The sequence below is a fragment of the Lepidochelys kempii genome, chromosome 3, assembly GCF_965140265.1.
Source record: "Lepidochelys kempii isolate rLepKem1 chromosome 3, rLepKem1.hap2, whole genome shotgun sequence".
In the NCBI taxonomy this organism is placed as follows: Eukaryota; Metazoa; Chordata; order Testudines; family Cheloniidae; genus Lepidochelys; species Lepidochelys kempii.
The window spans coordinates 118,552,407-118,574,119 of record NC_133258.1 but is presented as its reverse complement, the minus strand read 5'-3'; the positions used below and the strand labels follow the sequence as shown (position 1 = coordinate 118,574,119).

The following is a 21,713-nucleotide window of genomic DNA, read 5'->3' as shown; positions in this document are numbered from 1 at the left end:
AGCGCTGCTGGAGACTGTGGCTGTGCTAAAGACCTGGCAGGAGCTTCCTGAGTTCTCCATCTTTCCCCAAAATCAATAGGATTCTTCCTGGAGGCAATATTCAAAAGTTATCACATTACAGACAGACAGACAGACAAATGCCATTGAGTTGAGTGTAAGACCTTTGAAAACTCAGCCAATAAAGACACTTAGAAGGTGCATTTTTGCACTCAACACTCAATATTTTTAAAATGAAATATGAGAAAATTATCAGTTCACAATCCAGTTTGATGGCATTTGGATATTTTGACATTTAAGGTACCAGTCTTACAAATGACTCAGCGTGAGCAGGTTCAAAGTGGGAGCAGAGATCATCCCTACCTAGAGTCTGCAGGATCAAAAGTCAAAATTAGAAAAAGGCAGCTATATTAAGCTTTAACTGGCTATTAAGAATGGCTACTGTACATACATATGCAACTATTTTCCATAAAGATTTTACTATGCATCTCACAACACAATCTTATTTTACATAATAAAATGTTGTTCCAGTCCATTAGAATATTTAATACATCCTAAACATCAATTATCCAGTGATTGACTGATTAAATAGGCCCATCGCAGCACTGAAAGGACCATCCTATTATTTCAAACATTTATCTATATATTCAGGCTTTCAGACTTGGTTGAAAAACGTATAACTTTTCATAAACTATTGTATGGTTGGTTTGTTTTTTTGGAAGAGTTTACTTCCTTTTTTTAAGCTGAGGAATGGAAAATATTACAGGCAGAGTGGGGGGGGGCAGGAGGGTTAATAAAACACAACCTTAATTTTAATAGAAATGTTGATGTATTTTTAATTTCAATTAAAACTTTATTTAAACATTTTCCTATAGAGCTTGGAAGCCAAGCACAACAGTATTTTGCAAATACATGAGAACAAGAAAGTGCAACTGACCAGTATAGTTTCATTATCAAAATGCTAAAGGGAGGAAAAGAACTGAGGAAGAGTAAGTCAGATGTTAAAAACAATTTCCTTTTCAATTATCTGATATTGTTATTAGTAACAGTGCAGAGAAAATATTTTCTATCAACATATTTGACATGGGACTTCATATTTGGAAAAATGTGGGTACTCACTATCTTTGATCTTCAGACCAATTAATTTTATTTCAATACTGTCTCTTTAAAATTCTAGGAAATACATAAAAGACAAAAAATTAAAAGCTCTTATTATGTCTTTAAATATACAACATAACCTCTCTCTGAAGTTCTGCCTAAGCAGGGATGTCACTACATTATAAGCTTAACATTACATCTGTCCCACACAGAAAAATTGTCCCTAATTTTGTCACTTACATAAGAAATGCAGTACCATGAAACTGAAGTTATGGAAAATGTTATTTAAAACTAAAGAAATTACACCCATATCATTTTAATAATCAAGTGCAATGAGTTTAAATAAATAAAGATCTATTAAGACTCCAGAACATTAACAGAATAAATTGGTGGAATTAAAAACTCACAAATGAATACATTTTAAATTCAAGTATTTGAAAAATCTACTGATGTGTCAGGACCTGAATTCTGATTTTTAATAAAAGAGTCGATCACATTAGAATAAATTAATCATAAGCAAGCAAAAGCTGGGTTCTTGATACAAATCTAGTGGTATGTTATGACACTTTCTCTCAGCAGAAACCCAAAACTGTGAACTCAAAAAAAGGAGTTTCAAATACTGTTCTAAAATGCATTTACATTGCAATTTTAAATCTACTTAAGTGTTCTGTTAATGCATAGGCATCTACAATGGTTTCTAGGCTATACTCAGATTGTGCAAACAGTTTACCAACATGCAGTTTTACTCAACACAACTAGTCCTCCTGAACCGGGACTTAAACCAACCATATTCCTCTTAAGCAGGGCAGTGTAGTATTAGGCCCCAGGAGAGAGATTTTGAAACTGTAGATAGCAGTCCACAGACTCTGTAGCCATGGTTTCCAGTAGGAATATTTTTAATCCAAAAATATCATTGTAATCATTTTTAGATTTTTTAAAACATTTTCTTCAAATATCTGCAAAGTCTTGGAATGCATATAAGCAGAATTTCAAGTGTTACAGTCTTTGGGGTTGTGTGTGCCCATCTGACACATACACATCATTTGTGCATTTATACAGAAGATAATTCAACTCCTTTGAAGTTACAAGGTAAGTAATTCTGATATCCACATGAGAAGAGAAAATGATTTATCTTGTAATTCTGCGTCTCTCAAGTTATAATCTTGCAGGATTCTCACACCTGAATCTTGGCTCCATAACCAGGCAGAACTTCCCTATACGCTAAAGGGTTTTTTGGTTGGTTGGTTGTTTCTAAGGGAAGTAGTAGTGGGTGAGAGCATGGGTCATTCCACAACTAAAGCTGCATCTCACTATACAGAGGCTAACAACCACCTTTGCCATCTGCAGTACTTTCTTCACCAACAGGTCCAACATAGTATCCAAGAGAATGGTAACCCTATTGGATTGGAGTTCCTGGCCCAGCTTTCTCAGTCATAAGCCCTTCTGGTTTCTACCAAACCAACTCAATCTACCAATACAGCCAGCCGTTTAAAAGAGTTACAGTAAAATCAGTTCCTCAAACAGAGTTGCTGTCATGGCACTCTTTTGCAGAAGAGATATACTTGGCATCAGAAGAGCCCCGAGCTCTTGTGACCAACTAGGAATCATTGTCTCCCTGCTCCCACACAGTTAATTGATCATGGCATGCTGACAGGGGAGCCTGGAGCATCAACCAGGGCTCAAAAGGCACTGACTGACTGTATAGAGACAGTCAGTGCACGCAGAATCAGGGATACCAGCATCAAAACCAATATTTATGGCCAATGCTTCAGAAGCTTGGGGTGTAGACATCTACCTTGATGTTCCCATGTGTTCAGATTGTGCTCACAGTTCCAACAATTCTAGATACATGTAAATTTGCTATGATTTTCCTCCCCTCAAAAAGCTCTTCTTTTCCTGCAAGGGTGGGTGAAAAAGTCCACTAAAAACCCCACAAAGGCTTTTATTAAATGAAACAGAAAACACTATGTGATTCACTTTAAATGAATTATTCCTCAAGCATAAAACAGGCACACATTGTCCAAAATGAGAAGTTTGCAATTCTGTAAACAAAACACAATTGACTCCACAGTTGACTAATTAGTAATGCTTTCCAATTTTATATTTGCACTGAGATACAGGTATACTTTTACCAACCTCTCTGATTTTTCAGCACCTACCTTATTACAACAATTTGACCAAACCAATCCAAGTGTACTAAACATCTGCTCGATTTATGTGGAACTGACTGGACAAGTCTTTCAAAAATTGACAAAATTCTCAGTCAAAATGACCTGCCTTCTGTGATTTTAATTCCACAATTTCCTATTATTTTGATGTAACAATTTGTGACAACGTCCTTCACAAACAAATATGGGTTAAAAATCTAAATCTTCAATGTCAAGTGAGCAAGGAAATCAGGTTAACAATTCTTCAGCCTTACTTTTGCCTTTCCTTCTTGTTCTAGGCTCAACCTACACTACAACCTTTGTATATAGGATCACTAAAATTGGCAAGAAATGCAAAGGTCCTCTGCGTTGTATTTCATATTTTGTCCTTTGTGTGGTTCCAGTTCTTTTTTGTTAATTAATTCAAACTAGATTTTCACCAAGACCAGGAGAGTGATGTCATCATCCTGTACGTAATCTCTCAAGTTCTTCCAAAACCTCCTTCAATGCTTTGTTAAGTTTAGTGTCTCTCTTCATGAAGCCCTTTGTAGCAGTTTCATAGAATGCACCCCCAACACGGTTAGAGACAGTGTTATCCTGAGATTTCTACCAACCTTTGCTGGAAAGCTAGGTACACCATTCCCATGTTTATCTCAATCAGCCACGAGGCAGATGGTAGTTGTGAAAGAATATTTTAACTTCTGCTGCATTACGTTTCTTCACAAGTTTTATGTAATGTGCTGAACACCTACATGTCAGAAATTTAGGCTGCCTGCACCAGATAAGTTCTCTCATCTTTTTTCACTATATCTTCATTGTCTGAACAAATAGTAGAGACCTCCCTGTCATACTTGTCTCTGTATCTGTGAATGGCATCATCGTCAAAATGCACACAACATTCTGCAGTTTCTTTACAGAGACAGAATCAATGGCATTCAGCAGGAACACATTTTCTTTGTATGCATGTTTATAGCCAATTATAGGATCATTTCTCATGTTTGACCAGGCATCTTCATTAATGTTGATTCTTTTATTCTTTCTTTAATTTTTTCTCTATTTCTTCATTTGAAGCATCTATTAATAGACCTCTAAGTTAAAATCTGCCAGTGCAGACAGCTCTAACCCCAAGCCCTGGCACACAGTGGCTGAAGTCAACTCAGTCTTATCTTTCAACAGCTTCTCCTTCAAGACCCTAAAATCTTCAGAGCTTTGAGGACTTTTGCTTGTCTTCTGCTATGGAGCTAAGATTCAGGAGTAAAATTCCTGCACAGATGGAACATTTAGGGAAAAAGCACTTACCATGCACCTTTAACCATCTCACTTGAACTCCGCCCACTAATTCCCCCGGGATTTAGTCTAATATTCCAAAACCTTTGGACAGCATCAAACCACCACTTTAAAACAAAACAAAACAAAAAAATAAAAACAATCTCCCAGAGACATGTTTCTTTCCCTTTCCTGCCTCCAAAGCATAGCATACCCACACTCCAATTAGACCAGCACAACTCATAGGTTTTAAGTCCAGATACCTCACAAGTCATCAGATTTTCACACGTGTATGGTATTTCTGAGTACCTCAAATTGTTGGTTGTTCAATCTGAGACATTATAAAGCGCCCCAATTTTCATAAAGTGCTGAGCACACACCCCCAGAAAACGTTATTTTATATTATATATAAACATACAATCACTAGGCAATCAATTTCAAAAAGCATGACTGGGCCCTCTTGGTTGATATTCATGTTACAAAAGTAAAAATCCAGGCAGAAATGAAAATGTGGCATCCCGAGCCAAAGACAACTTACCACTCAGCTGGTAAGTTGGCAATTCAATTTACAAACCTGGATTCCTGCATTTTAATCCTTTGTAGAAAGGTGATAATATATGAGCAATATGAAAAGAACTGGATTCAGATCATTAGAGGTTCACGAGCCAAACACATGAAGCTCTGGAGGCCGTCCAAAACAAAATCATGCCTAGGTGGTGATGTCCGTTCAATAAAAATTCAATGTCATAATTATCCTCTCACTTTTTCCCTGAAGAGTATTAGTAATCATAACTGTAATGTTGCTCAGCCAGTTACATTAATGCTGTGAGAAGACAGATAGGGCCAGCAGCCAATCACTGTGCCAGGTCATTGCCTGTTGACAGATAATGTACAATTATCGAGCAATTAGTAAATGAAGTGAAAAATTCAAACACCCATCTCTAAACAACCTAGAATAATTCCTTTAAAAATAAAAAATATGGTTTTAATAACTTTGCTTTGGCTGTAGCTAAACAAAAAACTGAAGGCTCCTTTTTTCCACATCCCTTCCTAATGACAACTGGTTACCATTTATTAAACTGGCAAAATGCCTGGGCTGTATTAAGCTGGCAACAAAGTAAGGTGTTGGCCTCCTTTAAACCAAATCGCCTCTTACAAACAAGTAAACATCCATTAAAAAAAATCTAATGAGGAAAAAGAAAAAGTCAGATGGTGAAATGCTGCAACTTAACTCACTAACATATCTGAAGTAGCTGAGAACTCCCAAGAATAGTATAGTTGAAGTTACAAGCTAATTAGACACTTCTTGTGTATTCTATGGCAATGGGTGGGTATTGGGATTAGATTGAAATAAATATATTTACCTGCAGATCATTATTTTCAGTCCTTTTCTATATTTAACACAAAATAAAGTTAAAAAAAAATCTGCAACTAGTTACCCCATGTAGAGACAAAACACTGTTTTCCATTCACTATCAAAAAGCCTTGTGCTTGCAACTGAGTATAGAATTCTCAGTCTGCAGTAACAACTCTAATCGGAAATCTAGCAGAAATTTGCCAACATGCTTTTTTGGATAACTTTAATCTGTTTTCCCCTTCAGAAAACAACTACTGCATCTTCACTAATTTATGGTGAGAACATGAGTAATTAATCCTCTTTAAAAGGGTGGGAAAGGGGCAGAAGAGGTCACCATCAACAGTGAAATGCAACTAGACTAGGGGAGAGATTGTTACATTTATATATCCTCTGATACAAAAAAGAAGGAAAAAAACCAACCTTTGACTTTAAAAAGAGAGACGAAGAGAGAAAAGAAATAAACCACAGAAAGCTTCGATAAAAATCAACTCTGATACAAAGACATGACAAGCTCTCACACACTGAACAATATTGGTCTCGCTCCAGTAAACTGGTACTGTGTTAGTGTAAGCTTGGAGTTTTTCTTCTTGTGGATGAGAAAACCTATTAGGGGAGGGGAGAAAGGGAGAGAAATGGGTACCTATAGTGCTTAAAAAAAAAAAAAAAAAAATCCCAAAATCCAAAGAGATGTACAGAGCTAGGTGATGTCAACCAAAATTTTTTTTGGCGTTCAACATGTTCTTCTAAAAGATATGTCTGTAGCATATTAAATAGTTTAGACGTAGTGTGAAATTTAAGGAAACAAATTTATGTCATTATTTATTCATTTTTAAAATAGCCCCTTACCTTCATTCTGAAAGCAAAACACTTTGATTTGAGCCTTTTCTTGTGGCCTGCACATTAAGCAGAATGGCAGAAGAGAAGAGAAGAGAAGAGAAGAGAAGAGAAGAGAAACCAAAGCAATACAGAAAAATCCTCCACCAACCTGTTGCTGTGGATACTGTATTCCTCCCAGGGCTCCCGAGGTCCGTCCCTGCATTCCCATTGGATATCGTTGAGCTCCTGGAGGGCCATATGACTGCCCCGGGTATGGACTGCTTTGCTGTGTCTGGGAATGAGGGTTATTGCCCATTCCATACAACTGAGGTCTCTTCATTACCATTGGATCCATTGGGCTGCCCTGTTATTAAACACAAGCAAAGATCTGATTTAAACATACTGTAAGAAGAAATTAGAAACACCCCTTAGTGTAGCACAGATTATATCTGCATTTATTCAGCACAGTGAACCTTTATTTTGAACACATCCAACAACGATTCGACATACAAAAATGCAGTGAAGTGTAGGGCTCTACAAGCAGCATGTTCTAATTTTCCCATTCATTAGAAAAGAGTTTTGAAATATGGAAATGGGACTTAAAATCAGAGATATGACAAAAAGATTTTGCACTCGTAAGCAAAAAAAGAAAAAATGGCATTTACATTTTCTATTACCTCTGCAGGAGATTTAAAAAAAAAATCAATAAGCACACTAACATATATAATGATTAGCAATACTGTCTTTAAAGTATTCTTCCAGCTACACCAATTTCATTTAGGTGTAAAAGACTCAGTCTTGGGCAAAAATTTTAGCCTGGAAAAGGTGGCTCGTTTTCAAATTCATAAAAGAGATGGTGGAAGAAAAAGGAAGTTTTGAAGGAGCATTAAGCGTATGATATGTTAGATTTCAGAGCCTTTGCATTGCAAGAATGTGCATTAATAAGCTTCCAAATCATAATGTGAGTCGTAAGCCACATTTCACATGAAAGTCAATTTGCTTCCTAGCCAGACCTCAGAAAATCCAGCACTGGAATGGTTTGGGTTTTTTTGGTTGGGTTTGCTTGTTTTTTTGGCAGGATGTACCATGCATCTGAAGAGTTTCATCACTGGTGTCAACCAGTGTGTGACACCTTAGTGTAACCTTTTTAACTAGTGAGGACCAACTGAATCAGATCAAGAGTATAAACTGTCAAGTACAGCTCTACCATGCTCCTACAGTGCTGAGCTACAGCATCTATCCTCTACCTCTTAATTAATGTGCATTAATTCAAGGTACAGAAAAGTTACACTTAAAGAAAAAAAGCCTAACACAATATTAGCTTAATTAATGGCAGGGTTTTCATAGAATCATACAAAGTAGAAAAGGAAAAGACTTATTAGTTTATCCAGTTCATTTCCTCCTGAGTGCAGGACTTCTCTACAGTATAATTTCTAAAATTTTGGCCAATCTAGTTTTAAATGTCTCATGGGGTGGGGCTCCTTTTTGGAGATTATTCCACAGCCTAACAGGCTATGATACCAATATGTTTTTCCTGATACTCAATTTAAATTTTCTCTTTCTTAATTTCATCCCACTACTGCTACTTACACTAATTTTTATTTCTTTATGTTTACATCTGGCAAAAATCGGCAGGGTATATCTCCTCCAAATTAGTCATTGCTTAGCCAACCGTATATATTTAGTTATTTTCATCTCTTTCCTCACAAATAAAATCACTCAAACCCATAATTTTTATCACTGGCCTTCTGCAACATCCCACCTATTTGGCAGTATTTTTCTGATAATGAGGTATCCAGAACTGAATGCAGTATTCCATATGTGATCATACCACAGCTGTGTGAAGGGGAACTGTTACTTCTTTGTGACATGCCACCTCTATGCAGTTATTTCAAAAGTGCATTAGCCTTTCTTGCTACCATATTAAATTGAACGTTCATCTCTAATTTGTGATTCACTCTTGCTCCTAGATCCGTTTCACAGGGTTTCTCTTTTTCTTTAGATATCTGACATTTCAAATTATTTTTGCCAGATTATTAGCTTGCATTTGTTTTCAAATTGAGTGTCATTGGGTAATTTTCTGTGCATATTTCATATGTCTCTAGGCCACTATGTATTATTACTATATTCTCACTATAGCGTTTGCAACGCTTTCCAATTTAGAATTATCTGTGAATTAATTAAATTGACGTTTCCTCCCCCTTCCAAAGCATTAAACAAAATGTTATATAAATCAGATTTAACAACACTCCCTGAGCTTCTTTCACTAGACTCTTCCCTTACTCAAAACAATGCCTGTTACCCTTCGTTTTAGGTTATTTCTTCCAAGTTTCAATCCACTTGACAATGTTCACATCCAAGCCAATTTCAAGTGTAACATTTCTGCTACATGGTATCAAACATGGGGCTAAATGTATAGGCTTCATAATTAGCAATTCCTACAGTTACAGTTACCTGACACTTTCCATTATAAGACCCTATTTTCAGTTAATAGAATCATAGGGTTTGAAGGGAGCACAAGGGTCATCTAGTTTAGCCCACTGCCAAGATGCAGGATTTGTGGTGTCTAAACTATCCAAGATGGATGGCGATCCAGCCTGCTTTTGAAGGAGCTTCCATAACCTCCCTAGGCATTCCATTCCATTATCTGCTTATAACTTTCAACTAAGTTGCTTATAACTTTGCCAAACCTTAACCATTTGGACTGAAACTTTCCGGAGAGGGTCTACCTGAGGCTGATTTTTTTTTTTTTTAATTTGGCAAAAACAGTTCACCCATTTCTCAGAGTGAGGTTGGGGAAAAATACATTGGTTATGTTAATGTTAAAAATTCTTATAACTTTTTCACTGAGAAGCTTTAGTACCTCCATGCTTTGGCGCAGGAACTTGAAATTTGCCCAGAAAGTTATCCTAATGCCTTTTGCTCTTTCCATGAAAAATCGCCCAAATTTGGACACAGGACTGGAAGCCAGGGAGGGGGGAAACAGACAAAGAACCAGGGGGAAGGTAGTGTGTGTATGGAAGTGGAGAAGAACTGGACAAATGGAGCCATAGCACTGACTGAATAATGAGCCTGAGACAAGAAGCTGGGAGGGAGGTGACGGGGAGGAGACAGAAGAGACAAGTCTCTTCACCATTCCTCTGCTGTCAGCAAATATCTGTGAAACCCACTGGCAAAGTATGTGTCTGATCCCCCTCTTCTGGCTTTTCCACAAAAGGATTACAACTTATTACTACTATCAGTTACTTTGTAAGCTCAAGAGGCAGAGAAGCGTGCAGTGGCACTAGAAGTTTCAACACCCTTGATGAACTTTGCAGGTGTCAATATGATTCCACAAGATGAAATTTCTGTTTTTTTTCAATTGGATTTTTAAAAACCTAGGAAGTAACACACACACAAAAAGCTAAAAGAAAGATAAACTTGCAAAGTCAAATACTCAAAAGTTAAGAAATGCCAGAATTAAGGTTGTCTGTGCAACCTTATTTTGGCCCCCTTGTACATATGCATTCCGATACAGTCTTTAAATTACATAACGTACTATTTTTTCCCAGAGGACCCCGTCTCATTCACGGCACAGGATAGACCTGCTGTAGGGAGGAATCAAGTTTGTGTAGTGAATGAGGCTCTTGTACGTAGGACCTCTGCCTCCCTCATTTGCTGCAAAAGCCAGAAGGTTTGCAGTAAATAACGCAGGAGATTATAGGAAAAGAAAGGATGGTCTCATGGTTAAGGCAGCTGAATGCTACCCTGGAAAACCGGATCCTATCCCTGCCTCTGCCACAGAGTTCGTATGTGATGTCACTTAAATCGAACTCTTCCCAGGTGATCACTAATTGTGCGTTCCTTATTTTCTGGGTGCCTGATGTGAAATCCGGGGTCTGGTTTGCAAAAGTACTGAGCACTCAATGCTGCAACTGAAATCAGTGAGAGCTGTGCTTTGAACACATAAAGTGCTATACAAAGGTACGTGCTCAGAAAAAAATCAGGTCATAAGCATCTTAAATTGAACCCCCAAAATTAGTGGACACTTTTGACCTTAATCTCTCTATGTCTCAATTCCCCATTTAATAATAGGAATAACACTACCCCCTCATTGCACAGATGTGTTGTGAAAAATTAATTAATGTTTGTGAAGCACTTAGATACTATAGTGATATGTGCCATAGAAAAGCCCATGAGAAAATTAGTAATTAATAATAAAAATCTTGTTTCTGGCATTTTCTAACTTCTGAATGCTTCACTTTGCAATCATAACACTCTTTTAATGTATTTTTGGATGTATATAAAGGCTGTGTCCCCCTTCTTCCATTACTATAAAATAGCAAGTTTGTCGAGCAAGATTTGTTCATTTATAAACCTATATTCAAAGTTCCTTTATCCTTTTGGAGTTCAGGTATTTTTTTCCTCTTAACATTTGTTCCATTAGTTTGCTAAAGACAGAAGTTATAGCAACAGAATGACAATTACATGTATCACTCATTTTCTGAAGATCAGAAAAAACTCTTCTTTTAGCCAGATTTCCCATACCTGTTCGCCAACACTTTTCATTGTCAGCAATACCATAAACTTATCTAATTCTTTCAAATACTCAGAAACATACACTCTCAGAAACAGCTGACGTGTACATTTACACACTTTCCAAGTACTCACTTACCTTCTATCAAAAACTATTTTACAAAGCTTTAATTACTTCTTAATTGGCCAAACTTATTTTCTTTATTTTATTATAAAAATAATAATTATAAATAAAAATGATATATTTTAGTATTCATTAATTTCATCTCACCTCCTTTATTAATGGACCTAATTCTCTCCAAGACTATTTCCCCCCTCGATACTTGGAATAAAAACCATTTTACTGCTTTGGCTAATATTTGCTTATTCTGCTTGTCTAGTGCCCACATTTTTTTTCTTGCAAGCCTTCATGGACTGTATTTTTCTTAAGTTTCCCCATCCTCTTTTCAATTTCTAGTGTAGGTTTCTTTTAAACCTCAGACATTTATTCAGCTCCTCACAACACCATATTGTACAATTCTTGTTCTTTGCATTCTTCTTTAGTGGTAATGTAGCCTATAGCATCTTTATTATAATGTCCTTCTTATGTCAAAAGAAAAGGAGTACTTGTCGCACCTAGGAGACTAACAAATTTATTTGAGCATAAGCTTTCGTGAGCTACAGAGTTCACAAAAGCTTATGCTCAAATAAATTTGTTAGTCTCTAAGGTGCCACAAGTACTCCTTTTTGCGAATACAGACTAACATGGCTGCTACTCTGAAACCTTCTTATGTCAGTGTCAGATCACGTTTGTACACATGACTTCCAGACTCCAACTGCAACAAGAGCGCATATAATAATAATCCCGACTACTACTCACCCTTGAGCGCTTTAAAAAACACCCAGGGTGAAATCCTAGCCCCACTGAAATCAACAGGAACTTTGTTGTTGACTTTAATGGAGCCAGAATATCACACACACCCATTTTTAGATTAACAGTCCAGGTACTAAAATAGAAAGAACGTGGGAACTGCCCACTGACTGAAAGGGTTAACTGAGAGCTACTCTTCTGTGCCTGCTATTTCTCCAGGATGCTCAAATGCTAAACAAAGCATCAAAAATGTACAAATTCAGCACGTTTTCATGAGCAAAAGTGGCGCAATTTTACACTGCAACCTCTTATAAACTCTCAATTTCACCAGTATCACCACAGTCTTCCCAGTCATAAGGAAACTATACAAACAAAAGCAGACCCTTGCCCCACTCCCCAAAATGTGAAAAGATTAAATGTTACATTGACCTTCCCTTCCCCAATGTACCCAGAGTACTATTAGAGGTCCTTCCTCCACAAGGTGGATTTGATTTAAATCAAACTGATTTAAATCATGATTTAAATCACTAGTCAGGAAGACTCAATTTAATCATGGATTTCTACATAAAAGTGCATTCTTGTTGGTTGTTACAACCTTAATACATATTCTTCAGAACTCAGACAGATGAGACCCAAACTGGGTCTCTTTTACTGCCTGCTGCCATTATAGGTTTTCCCTTCTAGTGAGAGAATGGTATGGTAGATCTCAAATCCATGAAGGCTACACTCAGAAAGACCTCAAGACTTCTGGAATATGCTGCTCAAACAGTTTCACGTTTGTTTCTACTGCCTGACCCTCCCTTCTTACATTTATCTCCAGACTTTTTCTCCTTGTCCAGATCTATTCCGCCCCCAACAATCTTCTACCATTGAACTTTTTGAAACTTTGTACTTCTAGAGAGAGGTAAGTGACTGACTGTGTGTACACAAATTTGCAGAGGGACAATAGGGTTGAGATCTGTTACTTCTCACCTCTATACATTATTTATTTATTTATTTATGTATTTAAAAACACTTTTGCTATTAACAAGCATGTTATCTCTGGAGACACAAATTCACAGTTTGAGAACTACAAAACTAAGCATCTCTGGTGGTATTTTCTAGACTTAGCACTGAGTCCCACTGGGTAGACAGAAAGATTATTTAGGTTAATCTATACAGAAGCCCCTGGAACCTCATAAAATTGGGTCCTTAATCCATGAACTACTGAAACTCATTTACAAAACTTCTCTTAAACATTATATGACTATATTGTCTCATACTATAGAATTAGAATTTATAATCCCTATTCCATGATGAGATATCTTTGAGCTATAATGTGTCTTAATTTGATAGGTTTTTTCCTCAAAAAGCATTTTATCAAAAAAATCCAATCTAAATAAAAAAATCAGATTTTTTTAATTTTTTTTTTAAATCATTGCTTTTTATCCACCCTGTTCTTCCATCACAATTCCTGTGGCGTGTACTAAGTTAAGTTTTCAACTGGTGGTCAGTCTTGAACTACATGCTTGAACAACATTTCCTGGCAGCCAATGTCCTGCCTTTAGCCTCAAAACTTTCTCTCAAATACACGCAGAAAGAAGTTTAAGGCTATAGATGGCACCTGCCTGAAAATATAGTCTCAACTATCAAAGCAGACCACTAGCCCATATGATGTCACAAGATATCTCACAGAGGTGTTCTAAGACAGGTGAAGAGAAAGCGCCTCCAAACGGGAATGGTAGAATTCAGCAGGGATGGAATGAGGACCCTGTACACAGATGAAAGTTCCTTTATTTTTACCCTAGTTTTCTTCACGAATGAGCAACAAAGCTTAGTGGGCTCCAACTCTGCATAGCTCTTACATCAGGCAGACAAAGTGGTTCACTAGAAGAAACATGTTCACCTAAGATAAAACTGCTCTTCAGAGTGAAAAAGTGCAGCTTTTTACAAACTGGTAAAAAAAACGTTCGTTTTGATGATTATGCCAGCGATGCAAATTTTAAGTGACTATGGCATTAGGTTCGTGCTGCCTCATTTGTAACTATAACAAATCAACATGGGCCCAGTGCAGTATATTCTGGAATACGTTTGCCCTCAATTTCTCACAAGTGACCATACACACTAAGTTCACCACCGATCTGCTGCCACAACCTCTGCCTCTGTATTAAAAAGAACCTGCTTCTCCATTTGTAACAAAGCCTGAAGCTGTGAAACCTTACAGTGAAGATAGTTGACAATCAGCTCCCAACATTCCAAGATAAGCAGGCATGAAGTTCCCAGCTCCAGCTCATGCTATGAGTTTTGAATGAGGTATTTATCACAAGAGGTAATTACAACTATTCATTACAATAAAATGACACAGGAGGCAACTGGGGAAAAGGTAACCCATCCCTAGATTATGGCTTAATCTCTGTTGAATACTATGAAGACTTTCTAGACAACGTATCTAAAGTGACAAAAAAGTGAGGACGATATCAAAATATAAAAGGTGTGCGTGTTTTAAATATCCATTTAAAAAACTATGTTGAAATTTGGAATTATATAGTTAAGCACTGAAAAGTCAAGATATTACAGAAAGTTTTCATGTACATCCTTAAAATCTTACTTTGCATTATTAGACTATTTAAGAAGCAGGAAATCATCTGCTTTTTTATATATCATAATATCTTATTTAATCCCTTACTAAAATTTTTTTTAAAGTACAAAAATCTCAGCTGCATAAGGAAACTTAGAGAGATGTCACTCAAAAGACAAAGGGACAAATTCACCATGGGTATCAGTGAAGGCAAATGAGTGATATAACCAAAAGTATCTATTTTACCTGTCTTGCAACCTCTGCTTACTGCACGGTCCCAGCTGCAGAGGGCCACCCACAAATATTCTTCCTTGTTCAAAACAAAAAGAAAAACAGAAAAGGAAAAAATTGACACCCATCCCAACACCCCCCCCTCCCCCAACTCAACAAAAAACACTCTCCTACCTCAAAAAAACAACCACCACCAATATATCATAGATTCAGAATACAGGACATTTGCTTATTTTTGGCTACATGCATTTTCCCCAACATTCTGCTAAAACCATTTAATATTACTTAAAAACTGGAGGATTACGGGTTCAACCATTTCCTAGCTATTATTTTGGAGGCGGATAAAGTTATAATGCCTATTGAGAGAATAAATCACAACAAAAACAATGAAGAAAAGAAATCTGTTTTTAATGAACCACATATGAGTTGCATCTTCATGTTGTCACTGGAAGTGCAAGCAAAGGTTAAAACAACATTAAAAAGCAATTATATACATTTATCACACCCAATGGCCAAAACAATCCTACGGGCTGAGACAAGTTCATGTGACAACACAACTTAGTACTAATACCCTTTGAGTTTTTTGGTTTTTTTGCTACCAAAAACTATTAACAATACTGAGTGAACTCCTGGCCCCTTTGAAGACAATGGGAGCTTTACCATTGGCTTTAATGAGGCCAAGATTTCAAACCCAGAAACCTACCTCTTCCTGTCAGCATGTTTTCCTCATCACCCACCTAATCATCTCCATTTTCATTCAGGAGGACCCAAAATTACCTTCCCCCACTTATAACTGTATATTTATTTCCTCCACTAACACTGCTTTTCTTTGCTCCAAAGCATCTACTTGTGGGGCCCATAAATCTGCTCTGACAGCTGCCAATGTGCTCTTCAATGATACAAAAGTATCTTCTGGTGAAGCAGAAACTAAGATGATTCTGAGCCTCAACAGTGTCCAATGCTGTGGTTCAGCCAGGAAAAGAAAACCAATTTACATAAACCCACAACTGCAAAAATTAAAAATTCCAAAAGGTACAGGTGTGGAAAATTTACATTTACACAATTACACTATCTTCCTACCTTGAAAAATTAAAATTAAAGAAGTCAGTAAATCTGGCCACTACCTTACACACATGTAACCAGGTGAAGAAAAACCACAAGTGAGAAAAGCAGGTAGCCCAAATAAAAATGCATCTATAATTCAGCAGAGACAATGAACTTTCCGACCTTCCCACTCATCTTCTAAAGACCTACTATCTGGGCTCAAGGCACCGAGACCTCCTTGAGTGGAAGCCGACTTAAACCCATTTATTTTTTCTGTGTTTGTACAGCACCTAGCACAATGGGCAGGCTCCTAGGCTCTAGGGGAATACAAACAGTAGTGTTCAGTTCATGGCCAATGGCTCCCTAGACCGGAGCTTGTGACCTCATCTTCCTCTCTGCTCCCAGCATATCCACATAAATGGGTTCATAGAAAGGATACTATAGCTGGGGAAGTGTCCTGATTTGGCTTACACTCCTCTTTTTCCTAGCTAGTCTGGCGCTTGGGATGAGGCGCTCATCCTCTGCAGCAAGTAAATGCCTTCTCCACCCTACAAGCCTGCTCTCTGCTTGGTGTCTGGAACTGAGGGCTGGTCTATACTACGGGAGGGAGGGGAAGATCGATCTAAGTTACGCAACTTCAGGTAAGTGAATAACGTAGCTGAAGTTGACGTACTTAGATCTACTTACTGTGGTGTCTTCACTGTGGTGTGTCGACAGGAGACACTCTCCTGTCGATTCCCCTTACGCTTCTCGTTGAGGTGGAGTAATGGAGTCGATGCCAGAGCAACTGGCGGTCAGTTTATCGAGTCTATACTAGACATGATAAATTGACCCCAGCTGGATTGATCACTGCCCGTCAATCCGGCCAGTAGTGTAGACAAGCCGAGAAGAAGAATTCTTTCACCTACTTCTTCGTGAGGCTACACTAACATAGGTAATGGGAAGGAGGAACATTTACTAAGAATGGTAGCTGCCAGGCAGGAATCAGACAGCAGCCTAGTATAGGCTGAAAGGAGCTCATTCCCTCTAAAGAGAAGACCCTGCAAGGAAGAAGTTGAGTATGAGGAAGCATGTATAAAATCTTGGTGATTATCTAACGAGACGCACAGAAAAAAAAACTATCACATTTTAAGGAGAAACTTGCTATAATTAAATGATATCCAAACAGATCTGGGGATATTTTCCCAACTGTTTGATCTTGTTGGGGAAAACTTAATGGTTAATGTATTTTCATTGGGGGGGGGGGAAGGGAGGGAAAGCAGGCAGAGTTAAGGAAATGACAACATCAACACTGGGGAGAACAGCATACCCACAAAAAATTATGGTACTACGATAGTAACTAGGTCATAAGCCTAAAGTTCATAGTTATCTGCAGATTTTTCTATTCTGAGTGTTATATATAGTTCTTTATTAACACACACAAAAAAGTATGCTGGCCATATATCCTCAGCATTTATGGCAAATTATTAATCAAGTCCCACCTGAAACAATTTGTTAAATTGATTTTAATCACTGGGCCTCTCATGTGAAGCTTTGTATAATCAGCATTTCATTTACAAAATTAATTGCCTGATTGATTCTCAAGAGGCAGTAGCTGTCATTACACTGCTGTCATAACTTTTGAGTAGGGGTGTCACAACATGGAATTCTGACAGTATGAAAGGCACTTCTATTTAAAAGTTGGAGGTGGGGGGTGAAAATAAATACAGTGATTTCACAGAGTTGCTCTTTGGTCTGAAAGAAAGTAAAAAACATTACTTGCCAGTTTTAGACTGACTCCCTGACTTCCTTCCACTGAATTAATGGACTAATCTACTCTTTGGCACTCCTTATTCAGGAGCAATGTCCAATGTAAATCAATTATATAATGGTTTGTGACTGGGTATCATGGAGTTGTTGGTGGATATAGGTGTTAATCAGGGGATAAATAAGTACTAAGGTTGTTTGTGGAGTATAAGTTTCCTAACTTTCAAACGTATAGGGATTTTTGCAAATATATTTTTCCTGACAAGGTTGTTTTAAATTAAACAAAGAATGCATATACAATTTACAACCCTGCCATCACAAAATCTCTTGTCCAAAAATTCTTGCTTTTTCAGGAAGTTTTCTAAAATGTCATGGATATATATTCCACTATTTCACTCAAGAAAATTAAAACTATATTAAAAAAAATTTAACAAAGCTTCTAAATTCCTTGATTCACAACTGCTAGGCTCCTGGATTAACAAACATTTCTGGAGAGGCAGTGTGGTCCAGTGGCTGAGACACTGAATCAGGAGACCTGAATTCTATTGTTGGATCAGTCCACCAACCTACCGTGTGAGCATGCCATGTCACCTTTCTGTTTCTCAGTTTCCATTCCCACCATGCTTCTCTATAGTCTGTCCCCATTGGCAGGGAATGGGGTTTAGAGATTTTGGGAAAGAAGATATCAGATACTAGGACCAGGTCACCGAGCTAGGAGTTCAGAAAGGATATATAGTGGAGGGAGGATCTCTGGTTTGGGGTCCCCCCATATTTAAAGGAAAAATCATTGTTATATACTACAATAATGAGTTTAGGATTCTAAAAGCTACCTTCACAAAGAAAAAATTATGGAAAGCTTTTTTTTTAAAAGGTAAAAATGTAAGTTTTCAGTAAACCCTTTGGAGAATTTTACAGTCTTCTAGAAGCTGACCTATTTCTGAGGGCATGGCTACACTTGCAGATATAGAGTGCTTTGAGTTAAACCAGCCATCGGAGAGTACAGCAGGGAAAGTGCGGCAGTCTGTCCACACTGACAGCTTCAAGCACACTGGTGTGGCCACATTTGCGGCACTTGCAGCAGCATTGTGAGCGGTGCATTATGGGCAGCTATCCCAGCATGCAAGTGACTGCAACGTGCTTTTCAAATGGTGGTGAGATGGGAGGGCGTGGAGTATGACAGGGAGTGTGTTGTGTGTATGTGGAGGGAGAGAGAGTGGGTTTTTGGGGGGGGCTGAGAGCATGTCAGCATGCTGTCTTGTAAGTTCAGACAGCAGCAGACCCCCCACCCTCTCACCTCTCTCCCTCTCACACACAAAGCATTCCACACTAATGGTTGCTTTGTCTCGAAGCAGATAAGCATCCGGCTGTCAGAAACAGAGCTTTGAAACGGCATATCTGCATTCCTACAGTGAGTTCAAAACAATGACAAGAGCGGCCACTTGACTTAAGGGGATTATGGGACGTTTCCGGAGGCTGATCAGAGGGCAGTAATGCAACACCTCGTCCACACTGGCGCCGCGGCGCTCCAGCAGGGGCGCAGCAAACGTTATCCCACTCCCTGAGGTGGAGTACCAGCAGCACTGTAGCCACGGAGTCAGAGCGCTCTACTTGCCTTGCCAGTGTGGACAGGTAGTGAGCTAGTGCGCCCGGGGCTCCTTTATTGCACTATAATTCGCAAGTGTAGCCAAGCCCTGAAGCAACTCCAAAAATAAGCTCAGCTTCTCAGAGTCCTATGCACTAGATCTCACCAAGTGCTCTTGAATTAGACAAATTTGAATGTTCTAGGCCAGGCTGTTTATGAGATTAGTGTGACAAAATATCATGGAGTGAATTATAGCCAGTACCAGGATATATACTAAAACTCACCAGAATGAAGTTCCAGGATTAAGTCTAAACCTGAATGCACCAAAATCCAGTGGAATGTAATGGCGTGAATAGTACCACCCAAATTCTAATTCTGACCAGTGACAGTCCATCTCTCATTGCAGCCCTCCACCCTTGTCTACCTTTTCTCTCGGTAGGTAGGCTTGCTCTCTCCCAAACTTTCCTACTGTGGCAGTCAGCACACGGTACTTCAACATGCACAGGATGCTAAGACCTATTTTCCTTCCTTGACCTACTCCCCATCGTTGTGAGCCTCAACTTTTTCAGGTGTCCCAGTGCATGATCAAAGAAGCAGTAAGAAGAACCTCAGTAGTAGGCAGGTTGATGGTGTAAAGTTAGAGGGACCCAGAACTTCAGATTGCAGAAGAACCAGTAAATAACTTCCTTTTTCCCCCGCAGTAAGAGGGAAAGCTGTTCAAAAACGCATGGCCCCAATGACAGAAGTGGTGGGCAGAATTTTCAATTCTGATTAGGTTTTACTTGTAAATATCATTTTACAACTCTGATTAGGCTGTTAGTTTCTGAACAACCCTTCTGCCACCCAGCCACAGTAAGACCATGGAGAGAACTGGAGATCCATTTAACACCCACAGTGAGAGAAGTGGTAGCACAGTGAGGTTTTATGGGGGAGTATAAAGTAGAGACCCATTCAACAACCTCCTGCCTCACAGCAGGTGGTGAGTTCTGGTAATATTTTCCCATTTTCAACCCTAATTTCATATTTTTTTCCATAATCGCCTATTATCTAAGAATGGCTTTGATTAAAAAAAAATCTTTAGCCAGAGATAATATGCAAAATTCCTAAAAAATATTTTTAGGCTGATGGGGAAAATTTGGGGGCTTAAGTAGTTTGATGGTCTAATTTTAAAATAGTAATTGCTTCCTTTCCTTGGTTCGTATGGGGTCCAGGTCAAAAGTGATAGCAGCTTTCACCAATTGTTGGCTGTTCCATGCACTTTAATAATACATTGGTGGTGTCAGTATAGTTCCTATAGTGAACAAATGATCATATCACTAAAACCTGTTGACCCAATTAACAACCATATTAGCAGTCTCAGCTGAGAGGCCATGGACCGAATGGGCATGGATAATGAATCGAAAGATAGGCCCACCTGAGCAATGTTTAAGCACAAGATATTGTTGACTGGGCTGTCCATGCTTTCCCTACCCTACAGATATGCTAACTCACTCTGTCAATGCTGGCACCTGTCATGACTATCAAACTAACTTTCTAAGACAAAGAACAAAAACATCAAAAGCAGATAAGTATCACACCAATTTCACTGTGGTTTAAAGTGTTATAGACAGGAAGTGGATTTCTTCAACAGCCAAAACCAATCACCAGAATGAACAGGATTAGGTACAAGAGGAGGAGATTTTTCAATATTAATTTCTCACATTTTAAAATGAAGTAATAAATCTGAACAAATTGAAACACTGAGGAAAATCAAGTCTTTAAACTGTTTTAGAGAACACTGTGTGAGGAAACCTTTAATTTACACTCACACTTACAGAAAGCTACATCCACACCAGCTCTTTTGTATAATGTAACTGATTTCCAAGTATCATTTTACAATTCTGATTAGGTTTTACTAAAATCTTGTTTATTAAATTGTTTTCTTTAGGCATGTATAGCTGCTAATTTGTTTCCAACTAACTCACGTATCATCTGAAAAGATTACATTGCAACAGTGAAACAACACACTTGGGATCACACTTCATCTGGATTTTAGAATTAAAAGGACTAATACTATACAGTTGTAAATTTTCCTTTAAAAAGAAAGAGGGGTTATGTTTAACAGTATAGTTGTAAAGCAAAACAATTATGGTATCTTGTGTATATAACATACATACTCAAAGACACACATGGCAATACTTAAACACCTAAAACACTTGGGGATTTTTTCATAGCTGTTCAAATCACAGTTTCTGCTGTACGCAACAAACAAACAAAAAGGAAGAAAGAAAAAAAATGCAGAAATGGCTTACAGTTCATTGTACCAACAGTTGTGGTATGCAATGAAATCCATGAAAAACAATGGAAGCAAAAGTGCAAGGTTACTTCGTCTCATTCAAAGAGATATGTGTACTGTATAATATTCACAGAGATGCCACATTACAAAAAGAGATCTTTTTCAAAAGCCTATTTTCAGAGATTTTTCAAAGGTTTTACCCATGACTCCCACTGACTTTGGCTAGTGACAA

The 21,713-nt window shown here is 38.0% G+C and overlaps 1 protein-coding gene across 12 annotated transcripts in view; it reads right to left on the bottom strand.

Moving 5' to 3' along the window:
* ARID1B (AT-rich interaction domain 1B) overlaps nucleotides 1–21,713 on the bottom strand; it is a 404,857-nt gene that overhangs the window by 365,180 nt on the left and 17,964 nt on the right. For 11 of the 12 annotated variants that reach the window (XM_073337737.1, XM_073337740.1, XM_073337738.1 and 8 more), the window contains exon 2: nucleotides 6,851–7,045. The exons of the other annotated variant lie outside the window; for it this stretch is intronic. In XM_073337737.1, the coding sequence (XP_073193838.1) occupies nucleotides 6,851–7,045 (195 nt within the window). The remainder of the gene's footprint in view (nucleotides 1–6,850; nucleotides 7,046–21,713) is intronic. 12 annotated transcript variants of the gene reach the window in all.